Source organism: Hypanus sabinus, chromosome 16 (genome assembly GCF_030144855.1).
Source record: "Hypanus sabinus isolate sHypSab1 chromosome 16, sHypSab1.hap1, whole genome shotgun sequence".
Classification (NCBI taxonomy): Eukaryota; Metazoa; Chordata; class Chondrichthyes; order Myliobatiformes; family Dasyatidae; genus Hypanus; species Hypanus sabinus.
Window position 1 is genome coordinate 18,342,706 of NC_082721.1, and position 15,164 is coordinate 18,357,869.

The 15,164-nt window shown below is 42.5% G+C and overlaps 1 protein-coding gene across 5 annotated transcripts in view; it reads left to right on the plus strand.

Annotated features, from left to right (window-relative positions):
- The window catches only part of LOC132406039 (uncharacterized), a 126,186-nt gene that overhangs the window by 72,755 nt on the left and 38,267 nt on the right, over nucleotides 1–15,164 (plus strand). For 3 of the 5 annotated variants that reach the window (XM_059991205.1, XM_059991200.1, XM_059991204.1), the window contains one exon: nucleotides 12,714–13,636. In XM_059991205.1, the coding sequence (XP_059847188.1) occupies nucleotides 12,730–13,636 (907 nt within the window). In that variant the 5' untranslated portion in view covers nucleotides 12,714–12,729. Of the gene's footprint in view, nucleotides 1–11,992; nucleotides 12,136–12,713; nucleotides 13,637–15,164 lie in introns of all 5 variants that reach the window. The other 2 variants (XM_059991203.1, XM_059991202.1) reach the window with 1 other exon arrangement.

Here is a 15,164-nt window from a genome sequence, read left to right on the forward strand (position 1 = left end):
ACAAAGGACTGAAACGTCGACAGTACATCTCCCTATAGATGCTGCCTGGCCTGCTGCGTTCCACCAGCATTTTGCGTGTGTTGCTTGAATTTCCAGCATCTGCAGATTTTCTCGTGGTAGTTTAATTGGTCATTGTATATTGACTCATGATTAGGCGGGGGTTAAATCAGGGATTGCTGGGCAGTGTGGCTCGAAGGGCCAGAAGGGCCTAGTCCATGTTGTATCTCAATAAATAAATAAGTAGACATCAATAAACCCAGCATAGCTTCTACATAGATCTGATGATTTCACAATCACTGTTACTTTCCAATCCAAGATTTACTGCATAACTTTAATTTGCACGGCTCAGATAATAGAATTTAAACTTGATCTCAGGTTCAATAATTTGCATTATTAAATTATTGTCTAGTGAATTAACTACAGTACCATTATGCTTTCAGTCTTTTCCAGTGGGTATGTGATCAGTCTCTCTCTTTTTGATTGTTGATATCAACCCTAACATATCACCATCCCCAAAGTGCTCCAATCTGGATGTTTTTGTGTGTCATGGCCTGCCAAATTATTCTATTAACTCTTAGTCCAAACACTTAACAAGAAGATTGTGCTGGCTTTGAAACCTGCTGGTAATTTCCTTGTGTTGAATTTTAGCCTGCTTGTGATAATAGTGTTTGACTTAGCGTAGGATAATCTAATACAGCACTCAATGTCTGCATCAGGATATTCTGGGTTAATATTATGCTTGGACCAAGCACAGTAGGAGTGAATGGGAAGTGGGTTAGATGCTGAAATTCTCCGTGTGGTTACGGAAAGTGTTCAGGTCAGACTGCTGTTGATTTGGAGTTGACTGTGCATACTGTTAGTGAATTAATCGTTGAAATGCATACAGAATGGTATATGAACCAGTCCATTGATTGCAGTAAGCATTGCACATAAGAACATTGCTTCAGCCACCCTGGTATATCTAGAATGTAACTGTGAATCCCAGAATAGAAGGTAACACTGATGCGTCATGAGTTTCACAAGCACTCTCCAAGCAACCTCAGTCTAAATAGCTAATGCCAGCAAAGATGTTAAACCCTCTCCCCCCTTCAATAAACCTTCTGAAGTGGGACTGTATGTATTTCTTTGGAGATTTTCCATCAATCATATAGTTAAATCATTGGCATTTCTTCAATGCTCACATGCCTCTGGAGTGGGTTTGAACCCCATGCTGTGCTAGTTCATGCTGACAAACTTCTGCATTGGGGCAGGCATTTCTCAGGTGATTTTCGGTGATGATGGTGTGAGTGCCTCACTGAAGGTGACGCCAGGGGTAGATAGAGTCATAAAGAGAGCTTTGGCACATTGGCCTGCATAAATCAAAGTTGAGATGTTATGCTGAAGTTGCATAAGATGTTGCTAAGGCCTAGTTTGGAATTTTGTATGCAGTTCTGGTCTGGTCATCTACCTACAGGAAATATATCAATAACATTTTTAGAAACAATATTAAGGGAGTGCAGAGAAAATTTACAAGGATTTTGCAGGGTCTTTGAGGTCCTGAGTTATAGGCTGAAGAGTTTGGGACTTTATTCCTTGGAGCATAGGAGAATGAGGGAAAATTTGATAGAGGTTATCTAAATTAGGAGGGGTATAGATAAGGTAAGTGAACGTAGGCTTTTTTTTTCAACTGAGGTTGGGTGAGACTATAACTTAAGGTCATGGGTTAAGGGTGAAAGGTGAAACATTTAAGGGAAATCTGAAGGAGAGCTTCTTCACTCGGAGGGGTGGTGAGAATGTGGAGCAAGCTGCCTGTGGAAATGGTGGATGTGGGTTTGATTTCAAAATTTAAGAGAAATTTGGATTAGTACATGGATGGGAGGGATATAGTCCAGATGCAGGCCAGTGAATGATTAATAGTTTGGCCAGTCTAGATGGGCTGAACAGCCTGTTTCTGTGCTGTAGTGTTCAATGACTCTGTGAAGACAAGTTTCTTTGCGTCAGTTATATTTCAATTGATGAAAAAGGGTGATATTCCTCAGTCATTGGTCTGGCTTTTGATGCAACTGACACTTCATTCATCAGTCTCTGGCTTGCCTCTGGTCTGGATACTACAATGGGCTTGTGTATCCATTAGCTGGACTGGACATAAATCCGATGTATCCCTGAACCACAAGGGAGGCTGGCTAAATTCCAGGAATTTGGTGCTTAACCAAGGTCCATAATGGACCTCCGTTTCATGGAACAGCAAAGATGAAGTCCTTCAGCCTTCCTGTTCTGACCGCTGGAAACTAAGATGTACTTCACTCTCTTCCCCAATGTCTGGGCACCAACAAGGAGAATAGTTTCCTGGATGAGTGACTGCCAGCAGGTCATGATGAAGAGAGTCTGAATGGCTCTCTTTCTTCTATAGTTCATTCAAAATAAATTAAAATCTCTTGACTAATTCAGCTAAAATTTGAATTCTGGTCTCCTTCCTTTACTTTCTGTCTGCAGGTCACAGTGCAAGATCTGAATTCGCTATTTCAGAATCCACCTCAGTGCAATGTTAGTGGAGGTGTCAGAAGTGCAGCTATGGAGTCATAGAATACTTTAGCACAGAAACATGCCCATCAGCCCATCTAGTCTGTGCCTAGTCCCATCAACCTGCCCCATTTTTTTTTAGAAAATTTGTAATTGTTTATAGCAGGAATGCCAGTCAGGTATGAAAACATAAAGTGCTATTCAGGTTATTAAAGCATTCAATAAGATCATACATCATTTTCTACTCTAATTCATCTTGATTTTTTCAAATACTTAACAAACTTTCACGCTGTCTCGAATATACTGAATAAAGGGCTATCAATTGTCCTTTGGGCTTTTAAGTGAAGAAGAGGGCTACCACTGGCTCTCAGCAAGCCAGAATTATTTTGAGTAAGTAATGTTTGATGCCCAAACCTCCTTGCAGTCCTTACTTTCTTTGGGGGTAGTGAGCTAGTAGATCCCAATTCACTTAAGTAGCATGAGAGATGGAGTGCATTTTGGAGTTGATGACCACACAAAGTTTAGCCCTTTGGAGGTTAAAAGGCATGACAGAAAGATTGCATCTAGATGAATTACAGAAGTACAATGAATTGAAGGATAGAGCAAGCTAGGGCTTTGAGGATGAGGATGACTTGATAGAGACATATAAGATTATAAGAAGCATAGATTGAGTGGACAAATGAAGACCATTTTCCCAGGGCAGAAATGGCTGATACAAGGGGGCATGATTTTATGAGAAAGTATCGGTGGGGGATGTCAAAGGTAAGTTTTCAACAGTAAGTAGTGGATGCCTGGAACACTGCCAAGGGTGATTGTAGAGGCAGATACATTAGGGAGAAGTAAGATCTTCTTAGACACATGGATGAAATGAGGGTTATGTGGAAGAGGAAGGTTAGATTGACCCTGGAGTAGATTAAAAGATCTGTGCTGTGCAGTACGATTGATTTAGTGACTAAAGTGCATGGGTCTTGATGTGATCTGAGAACAAAGGTCAAATTTTTAATACAATGAAATTGCAACACATGGAGCTGGTGTTGATCAGTGGGCACCCCAATACTGGTCAATTGGACGCTGTAAGCAGATGTTCAATGAGCTCATGGTACAGAAGGAAGGATTGGAGAGGCCATTCTGGAGGGCAGAGAGTATTTTTAAAGGGTAAACATAACATTTATTGATGTCTGAGTTAAAAGCATGCTGGTACATGATGCTCAATGTAATTGAGCCATTTTGAACTTCTAGTCTTGGAAGACAAATTTAGTAATTCTGTATAATGAGCAGCAAATTTCATATTAGTATCGTTACTCTGTTGCCTAAACAGTTTATACCAAATAAGCATTGGTTCTAGTTTGGAATATTCTCTATTTATCCCATATGGAGTGTGGAGATTGTCAATATGTGCCTGCAAGGGTGGAAGAGCAGAATACACTGGCATTACACTACTGTGTGTTGGCACAAAGCCAGAGGCTACAGATCAGACACATTATGTGAACAAGTCTCCTTTCATGCCTCAAAGCTGTCTACCAACAGACTGAGTCCAATCTCCACCACGTGTGTGGGCAAGGGTTCAGCAATCAATTTCCACCGGCCTATTTTACTTTTCTGTTGCAGTTAATTTTCACAGCGTTGTTTGCACTGAATAAGCAGCTAACAAAGAAAGGGTTCTGTGTAAAAGGGCAAACCATTTCATTATGCAGAGAAACCTGTTTTTCTTTCAACTTCAGAAACTGGTTCACTGCCAGCACTATCTTAGACCATTACAGTGCACAGTCCTTACACAACCTTCCCACAATGAAACTTCCCACACACACACACACACACACAACACACAGTCTCTAGAGTAGCTGAAGCTTTCAACGTGTATCAAATTAGCTTGCTGCTCACCCTTTCAAGTACTGTCCGTTTTTTCCAGTTGTTACTCTCTGAACCAACATTGTCCCTTCTTATCTTGGAGCTTTGTGTTCAGTTCTGGTTGCCACGTTATAGCAATGACGTGGAAATTTCAGAGAGGGCGCAGAGGAAATTTACCCGGATGCTGCCTGGATGAGAGAGGATATGTTGAGTGAGCTTGGGTTTTCTGCTTTGGAATGAAGGAGCGTGAGAAGTAACTTGATAGAAGTGTACAAGATAATAGGAGCACAGTCTGACTGAATAGCCAGAGACATTTTGCGAGGCTAATACAAGGGGTGGCTGGCTGAGTGGAGATACGTCTCTATCAAAGCACGTGTAAGGTACTCCTTCCCTCAGCCAGTTTGCAGGTCACCCCTGAGCAAGGTACTTAGCCCCTAATCAGGATCACGTGAAGTCATGGGAGTAGGTGGTGGATGGCCATATGAACAGATGATGCATATCACAAGTCCTGGTTACGCTGCCACTGATGCCAGGCAGACAATCTCTAAAGAGTGTTGACAATGGCTGGGGTCACCCATCTTGTAAAGACACTGCCCAGAAGAAGGCAATGGCAAACCACTCCTGTAGAAAAATTTGCCAAACACAATCATGGTCATGGACAATGATCGCCTATGCCATACAACACAGCACATGATGATGATGATGCTGAATACAAGGGGGCAAAATTTTATGGTGATTGGAGAAGAGTATAGCAGGGGAGTCAGAGGGGCTTTTTTACACAGAGAGTGGCGGGTGGCAGCCGAGACAGATTCAGAAACTCTTAAGAGAGGCAATCAATGCAGTAGATCTACCAGCAGCTACTTCAGAATGAAAAGAGACAAGATATCCTTAACAACATTAATTTAGCCTTGTGAGCTTCAGAATCAGGATCAGGTTTATTTTATAAAATCGGCTATTGAGCTAAATGAGTTTCTCTCATCTGTCATCATGGACCCAATGCTCGCCATATTACCTTTGCTGAAACCAGTCTGGCCATTCTCCTCTGACCTCCCTCACTAATCAGGTGTTTTTGCCCACAAAACTGCTGCTCACCGGATGCTGTTTTATTTTCTTTCTATACTCTGTAAACTCTAGGGACAGTTGCGCATGAAAATCCCAGGAGAACAGCAGTTTCCGAGATACTCAAACCACCCTGTCTGACACCAGTAATAACTCCACTGCTAAAGTCACCTAGATCACATTTCTTTCCCATTCTGATGTTTGGTCTGAACAACACATGATCTTCTTGACCATGTCTGCATGCTTTTGTGCCTTGGATTACTGCCACATGGCCGGCTGATGAGGTATTTCAGATTCAGATTCAGGTTCAGTTTATTGTCATTTAGAAACCACAAATGCAATGCAGTTAAAAAATGAGACAACGTTCCTCCAGAATGATATCACAAAAACACATGACAAAACAGACTGCACCAGAAAATCCAGATAACGTTTGGCAATCCCCAATCCAGAGTCTGGAGAAGCTGCTGCGTATTAATATCGCGCTACCGTCTTAGCGCGAACCCCGGAAAGGAGCTCCAAATCCCCCAGACAAAACAAGACCAAAAACTAAAGCTACAAGACCTGCACAAAACCACATAGTTACAACATATAGTTACAACAGTGCAAACAATAGCATAATTGATTTAAAAAAGACCATGGGCATAGTAAAAATAGTCCAAAGATATTAAAAGACTATAAGTTCGAAAGAAACCACCACACAGTTTCCACGAGTCCTCAGGGTCCCCGATTGACTCGTCATTCCACGCTGGCGGCAGAAGGGAATTATTAATTTGCATTAATAAGCAGGTGTACCTAATAAAGTTGCCACTGAATGTACAATTTCACATCCAGGCTAGCATACCTCTGCCAGGTTCCAAGGACCCCAACCTAAATGGAAAACAAAATGATATATTGCTGTCTGACAAATACCACACCTACAGGAGCCTATTCCGGGACATGGTCAATATCCTGAAATTTAATACTGGATCCTGAAAGAAAGGGAATGCTTATGGGGAAAGAGGAGAAGGTAGAATTAAAATGGGAAAGCTTTTCAAAAGAATTGGCAGAAGCTCAACAGCTGAATGGACCAGCTCTTGTGTTGTAAGATACTGTGATACTCGAACATGATATTACAGTGCAAATTTACAAATGGTCTTAATCCGAGAAAGCACATTGCTAATGTCAGGCAAGAAGCATAGGGTAGAACTTTATTCTTTGTTATATGTGCTAAACTCAAGATGTCAAGTATTTATATTGAACTCTTTTGTTTCTGAGATCTGCTGTCCTAGGTATGAGTGCAATCAAATTTCAGAAGTAGAATTCAATGCAGGAGAATGGGGTTGAGAGGAAAATTAAAGCAGGCATGATTGAGTGGCAGACCAAACTCGATGGGCCAAATGGCCTAATTCTACTCCTATTTCTTATCATCTTGTTACCACATCATGTGGTAAGGGCACGCTGAGGGGATGATTCCTGCTGCCGCCTGTAAGGAGTGTGCACATTCTCTGCGTGACCGTGTGCGTTTTCTTCAGGTGCTCTGGGTTTCTCCCACATTCCAAGGGCATACTGGTTGGTAGGTTAATTGATCATTGTAATTCGGCTGGCATTAAACTGGGGGATTACTGGGCAGTGCGGCTCAAAGGGCTGGAAGGGCCTATTCCACACTCTATCGCAATAAATAAATAAATATTTGTCCCTACATTCCTTTTTCAGTTCAAAAAAATCTATTTCATTTCAGTATAAAGAGGTTTAAAAATTAAAGGCACGCACGATTTCTTGGGCTTTGAGAACTCACGGTGATGGTTGGGAAAGCTCTTGTTGGAACCAACACTCTTCAGTAAAGGTGTCGTGAAACAACTTCATTTTTGGGACAAACACTGGGCTGTAACGTTTAGAGTTTCAGGACTACCAGAAGACGGTCCGGTATTTAACTCTCAGTTGATGCTGACCGTTGGGTATCTAAGCAGACTGCTCAACAAGAGCAAAGCAACATCTCACAGCATGTTACGCAAAGAACTCTCTCAGTTAGTCAGCTCTGGAATAGCAGCTGGTTCCTACATTAGTGGATGAACAAAAATATAGGTCATCCTTCCTCCCTCTTGGAAACTCACAGAGGTCTCTCTGTTTTCTTTGACCTCAGCAGCAGAATCGTATCACAACCTTTCAAAATCTGATTCAGAAAGCCAAACACCCATTAGGGGAGTTGTAAACATTTTAATCAGAGGACTTCAAGGGGTCACAACTTCCTGATCATCCATCTTCTCTCACCAGCAGGAAAATTGTTTAGGGAGCAGGAAGAAAAGATAAATTAGTCAATTTCAAACAAACAGTACTGACACTGTACTATCCCCATTGCTCACTGTGAAACTACACTCCCATTCAACCTATGGCCCTACATAAAGTTTGAAGTACATGTATTATATAAGTATACATACTTATATAACCTTTAGATTCATCTCCTTACAGACAACCACTATTTGTATAATGCATGATAACAATATCTTGATAGTGTGCATTATACAGCCCTTAAATATTGTAGCATAGTAGTCATATTATTGAATGGATGATCTAGAATGATCAGGGATAATCAATTAATGAATGTAAGTTCTGTTAATATATATACTTTTGAAGAGTTAGCATTAGTAGCCACTGGACTGTTATAAAATCCTCCTGCTTCTAATTTTTCTGAAATTGGAATCTTACTTCGCCTGGTATGCGTGTAACTTTTAATCTGGTAACTGCACGGCATTAAGTTCAATTGCAATCAAGGAATTTTTTTAAAAATGTTTATTGAGCAAAAACTGAAATTGGTTTTGGATTTCTGATGCAGGAAAGTACCTTTTCCCTCCATAGCAGCCTCATCCGTTCACACATTGGTTCCTCCCCCCCCCCACCCCCCGCCCGCCCTCCACTTTCCATCTGGTTCTTTCATTCAACTTGCCCTTCTCCTCTCATGGTTCCCATTCTCATTTCTCTCCAGCAACTGTCTCCCTCTGTCACAGTCCCCCTCTCCCAACTTCTCTCCATCTGTTTTTTTTCTCTTTTTTCTCTTTCTCATTGTCTGCCTCCATCTATCATTCATTTGCCGCGATCTTCCAACTTGCTCATGTCCCCTACCTGCCAAGACCTGCCCACCACCTTACACCCTTCCTCAGTCCACCGATCGCCTCAGGAGTCCTTCCTTTCTATGGTGGCAATCTCACTTTTCCACGCTCAATCTTGACCCAGGGATTTGGCCTGAAATGTGAAGAATTTCTTACTTCCCACTCATGCTGCTGGACACACTAAGGTCTTCCAGTAGATTCTGTGTTACTCTGTGCCAACTCCATCGATCTCTCCCTTCTACCTGCGATCTTTCCCACATTAAGACCATAACACCATAAGATATAGGAACACAAGTAGGCTGTTTAGCCCATTGAGTCTGCTCTGCCATTCAATCATGGGCTGATCCGATTCTTCCAGTCATCCCCACTCCCCTGCCTTCTCCCCATACCCTTTGATGCCCTGGCTAATTAAGAACCTATCTATCTGTGCCGTAAATGCACCCAATGACTTGGCCTTCACAGCCGCTGGTGGCAACAAATTCCACAGATTTGCCACCCTCTGACTAAAGTAATTTCTCTGCATCTCAGTTCTAAATGAACGTCCTTCAATCCTGAAGTCATGCTCTCTTGTCCCGGACTCCCCTACCGTGGGAAATAACTTTGCCATATCTAATCTGTTCAGGCCTCATTACTGAGGCCAGCTCACATTCAAGATTTAAGATTCAAAATTCAAGATCATTTATTGTCATTCATTGGTACACAACTATAAACGAGAACAAAATGACCGCTACTCCAGAACTGATGCAGCATAAACACAAAAAAAAACACTATTTATTTATTGAGATACAGTGCAGAATAGGCTGCCCAGCAATCCCCTGATTTAACCCTAGCCCAATCATGGGACAATTTACAATAACTAATTAACCTACCAACCGATACGTCTTTGGACCATGGAGGGAGTCCACACAGTCATGGGGAGAACGTACACACTCCTTACAGGCAGCTGCTGGAATTGAACCCAGATTGCTGGAACTGTAAAGCACTGTAATAACCGCTATGCTATCATGCCAAAAAGAAAACACAATCAATATAAGATTAGCTTATATGCATAGACTGATCATAGATACATAGGTAATGCTAGGTAAAGGAGTATCTGTACATAAGGTGACTCTGATAGGAAATGATAAAGAAATAGTGGGTGGGTTAATGAGTGGAGGTGTTGACCAGCCTGACAGCTTAAGTGAAGTAACTTTTTATTGAGTCTAGTGGTCCAAGCATGGCTACTACGTAGCCCCTACCTTGATGGGAGTAGGACGAACAAACCATGAGCAAGGTGGGTGGGGTCCTTCATGATACTTCTGGCCTTTTTCCAGCATCTTTCTTTATACAAGTCCTTGATGGCGGGTCAGCTGCTGCTGGTGAAGTGTTGAGCAGTTTTAACTCCCATTGCGAGAGCATCTACTATATCTTCAGTGTTGTCAAATTGTTCCATTGCTTCAGAACTTGCCATTACACAGCTGTTATATCTGAGGGGTGGGAGCATAGTGGTTAATTGTTGTACTGGTATGTCAAAGCGTAGTGTATTAATATAGAGACAAACACTTCAATCCCACTACAGCAGCTGGGAAGTTTAAATTCAAGCAATCAAACAAATTTGTAACAAGAGGTAAGTATTAGTGATGGTGGTCATTAACCCACCGGACTGTCATTTTAACAAGCCATCTGGCTCACTAATGTGCATTAGAGAAGGGAAATTTATCATTCTTTCCTGGGCTATTGATCTGGGGAAATAAGTTCAAATCTCACCACAGGAGCTAATGCTTTAATTTCAAGTAATTAAATAAATTTGGAATTAAGTGCTAGTGTTAGTTTCTTTGTAAAAAAAACACATCTATATTCCTAATGCCCTCAAGGGGAGGAAGTATGCCCTTTACGCGACTCCAGACGCAACATTGTGATTGGCTTTTAACTTCCCCCGGAATGGTTCAGCAAGCCGATCTGTTTGGGCTCATTTGGGGTTTTGGCATTAATACTAGACTTGCACATTCCACATGCAAAGAAGAAGGAGCCCGCGATCTCCCGACGTTAAAATGTCTGGGCAGTGGTTCGGAATATAGCCGCGTTCTCTTTCCTCCTGAGCAAAGTTTGGGTTTCAGCTTGCAGCACAACGCTGAGCTCTCTAGCTGCGCGTTGTCGTGCCACAGCAAGCTCATGCAGCGAGTGGATTTCAACCAACCCCATGCACGGTGAAGAACAAGGGGCCCCTCTGATGCGGATAGCTTCAGGAGCTGCACAAAAAACTAAATGTACAGATGTGAAAAACTAGCAATTCCTTTTGATCATGAACCTTGCTCCTAACATTTGTCTGAAGTTGACACTTTTATTACAAGCCTTTAAGCAGCATGCTTTTCCTGCTTGGTTCAAGAACGCAGTGTAGGTAGTATTAGAAACGCACACCAGGATGTAGGAACTTGAGTCTTTATTTGAACCCTTAGCTGCCTGCTAGACAGCAAGTGATATCCCCATTGGAAATAGAATAATTTAAAGTAATTAAAACGTAGGAAGTCAGAACAGGGGAAAGTGGTTACATTTCAGGATCATTTGCGGTCACTCGCCTTCTCTGCTGAGAATATTCCCATTTTATTCCCAACACTGCAGTGACTTAATGCTGTTGCTTCTACTAAACAAAATCCAGTCAGCTGGCATATTCCAACTGGTGTAAATCTCAATTTCTACGGATATGTTCTAAAAGCATGTGGAGTCATCAAGGCCGTTACAGAAGAGAAGCCGAAATTTGAGAACACATCTGTTTCCATAACCTAACGTGGTCAAATTTGATTTGAACCCCTTCAGAATAATTGGATGTATGGGACACAACTCCATTACAAAGTAACACACAAAATGCTGCAGGATCTCAGCAGGTCAGGTGGCATCTATGGAGGAGGATAAGCTATGAAGTAAGACTCACTGGTCTATAATTCCCAGGGTTATCCCTAACTCCTTGATTGAAAAAAGGAATAATATTTGCCCCCCTCTAATCATCTGGTACTACTCCTGTGGCCTGTGAGTACACAAGATCATTGCCAAGGGCGCAGCAATCTTTTCTCTTGCTTTGCTTAGTAACCTGGGGTATATCCTGTCTGGCTCCAGGGACTTAACTACCCTGTTGCCATCATGTAGAAAGTACTAGAGCCTCAGGACTTGCACCACAAGGTTCAAGAACAGTTACTACCCCTCAACCATCAGGTTCTTGAATAAAAGGGGATAATTACACTCATTTGCCCCATCTTTGAAATGTTCCTCCAACTTATGATTCACTTTAAGGACTCTTTATCTCATTATCTCATGTTCTCTTTATTTATTGCCATTTATTTATATTTGCTTTTGCACAGTTTCTTGTCTTCTGCACTCTGGTTGATCTCTCATTGATTCTGTTATAGTTACTATTGTCTAGATTTGCTGAGTGTGCCCACAGGAAAATGAATCTCAGGTTTGAATATGGTGACATATATGTACTTTGATAATAAAATTTGCCTTGAACTTTGAACTTTAATGTTTTTCAGAAGTTCTAGCACATCCTCTTTCTTAACATCAACATGTTCAAGCCTATTTTAAAGTGTCCTCACAATCACCCAAGGTCCTTCTCAGCAGTGAATACTGAAGCAAAGTATTCATTAAGGACTGCCGCTATCTCTTCCAACTCCAGGTACATGTCTCCTCTACTATCACTGGTTAGTCATATCCTAACTATGGCCATCCTCCTGTTCTTCACATACCCGTAAAACCATGGGATTTTCCTTAATCGTACTCATCAAGATCTTCTCACGTCCACTTCCAGCTCACCTAAGGCCATTCTTCAGCTACCCTGTAACTCCCTATAGGCCTTTTGATCCTTGTTTCCTAAATCTTAAGTAAACTTCTTTCTTCCTCTTGACGAAGTGTTCCACGTCTCTCGTCAGCCATGGTTGTGTCACCCCACCATTTTCACCCTGCCTCAATGTGACAGATATATTCAGATCTCTCAGTAAGTTCTCCCTAAGCCCTCAGCAAATGTTCCTCAGTTAAATGAACCTGGAATTTTAAAAAGTCAGTGTATGGCGTGACTCAGTATAATTGTCCCCAGAAATGGCCCTGATGTAGGGATGAGAATTAAATTATGTCTGTCTCGGCAACACCCAGAAAGTGTGAAAGAGAACATATTTGGTTTGTAATATAATCACATGCATGTATAATACATTGGTAACTTTTTTCTCATTGTTACTTATAACTTATGTATCTTTCCAGAGGTTAGTCCCGAACGATGACTACTCCAAGGCAACCAGCCAATAGTCATGAACTAAAGGAATTTGACAGTGTAAAGGAGTCAATCACTGACATCATTAATCAGCTTCAGGACATTGATCCCAGCCGCCTCTCCTTCTCGCCATTCCTGGACCTAGACACCCAGATTACACTGGCACCCATCTCTGATAGTCCAGAGTCATCTGTGGAAGAACTTCATTCACTATCTGATGAGAACATAGACCACTTCACTGAACCGGGCCCAAAAGGCAAAAGACTTCAGTTCAATGAAGCCCACCAGAAACTCACGAAACAGCAGAGTGCACCGAGTGATGGGCGGTTGAACATGATTAAAGCAGAACTGGTGAGAAATCACACCTTCCCGTATACTGAAAATAAACACAAGCACCCAGACAATGTGTCAGTAGGCGTCAGCAGAGAAACTTCTGCCTTGCCTGATGAAAAAGTGTCTTCTTCAGCGTCGTCATTGCCTGCTGAAGCTGGGACCATTCCCCCACAGAACTTCAACAAGGCAGGAGTAGAGAACACAGCAGGGCTGGAGAAGGTGCACAAGTTCCCCAGCCAGGCTTCAGAAGACCAGCCGTTGCTGGGCCCATCGCCGGACACTGAGACCATAGAACTGATTTCCAGTGACTCTGAGCGCAACGCCTCTGCGGAATCTTCACAGAAGGAGGCAGCTGCTGGGGCAAGTGGAGGCCGGAAGTGCTGCCCCTGTTGCCAGTGCTGCTCTGCTTCACATCTCAAAGCCGTATCATCCGTCTTTGTCTCTCTGCTTTTTATACCATGGATCCTCTATGGCCTTTACTTATTTGTGCCCTTTGACTCCCCATCCTGTCCAGACCTAACTAGCCGAATGACATATACACTACGCTGCAACATAATTGCAATCATTCCGGTCCTACTCGGTAAGAACTTACTTATTATTTAAACATATTAGTTAGTTTAATTCAGTCTACCTTTGCCTACCTTTCTCCTTCTTCTGTTTGGGGCTATGATGTTTCTGGTTTCACAGAGTATAGATAAGGCTGGCTCTAACTCTAGAGGAGTCTGCATCAGTCGGTCTTGGGACAGATTGAAAAAGGTGGTTTGATCCCTCTTCCTTGGATCCTGAAGTGCAAATCCTTCATCCTGAAACTGTCTAAGATAAAAGGCATCATTAATGATCTGTCACAGCTTGGAGAGGTAGGGAGCCTTTTCGTACTGGCTGGACTCCTGTAACTTCACCACCTGGCCGGCAGCTGACTACTCCACCCATTGGGAAGATTACCAAAGGCCGTGGAGGGGGAAGCTGTGACGGGTGGGGCTGGAAGGGAGGAGTTGATGTCAGGGCATCAGAATGATGAGGGAGAGGAGGCTGGACATCAGGGGGAAGGGATGGAGGTTGGAGATCAGGTAGACCAGTGGTGAGAGGACAGAGGATGGAAATCAGAGGAACTGGTGGAGGGATGATGGAGATCATGACAACAGAAGACGTCAGTGCATTGAGCATTCTGTTGTGTGGAGGGATGCAATCCATTTTATGTGCAAGAACTCAATTTTATTTATTTTATGTAGATGTTATTAATATTATTGTGATCATTACATGTCTGCCTATCCTCAATTTGAGGTGATTATCAAAAGACCAGAATAATGATTGCCCACCTTTGATGTGTGCCCAGGTAGAGTGAAGCAACAGTATGGCGGGAACAATCTGGTTTCTAAGGCCCACAAGCAGCAATTCTAAGACACTAAGATATAGGAGCAGAAGTCGGCCATTCAGCCCATTGAGTCTGCTCTGCCATTCAAACAAGGCTGATCCAATTCTTCCAGTCATCCCCACTCCCCTGCCTTCTCCCCATACCCTTTAATGCCCTGGCTAATCTAGAACTAATCTATCTCTGCCTTAAATGCACCCAATAACTTGGCCTCCACAGCCACTCATGGCAACAAATTCCACAGATTTACCACCCTCTGACTAAAGTAATTTCTCCGCATCTCTGTTCTAAACGGACATCCTTCAATCCTGAAGTTGTGCCCTCTTGTCCTAGACTCCCCTACCATGGGAAATAACTTTGCCACATCTAATTTGCTCAGGCCTTTTAACATTCAAAATGTTTCTGTGAGATCCCCCCTCATTCTCCTGAACTCCAGGGAATACAGCCCAAGAGCTGCCACACGTTCCTCATACAGTAACCCTTTCATTCCTGGAATCATTCTCATGAATCTTCTCTGAAGCCTCTCCAATGTCAATATACCCTTTCTAAAATAAGGAGCCCAAAATTGCACACAATACTCCTAGTGTGGTCTCACGAGTGCCTTATAGAGCCTCAACATCACATCCCTGCTCTTATATTCTATACCTCTAGAAATGAATACCAACATTGCATTCACCTTCTTCACCTCCGACTCAACCTGGAGGTTAACCTTTGGGGTATCTTGCACAAGGACTCCCAA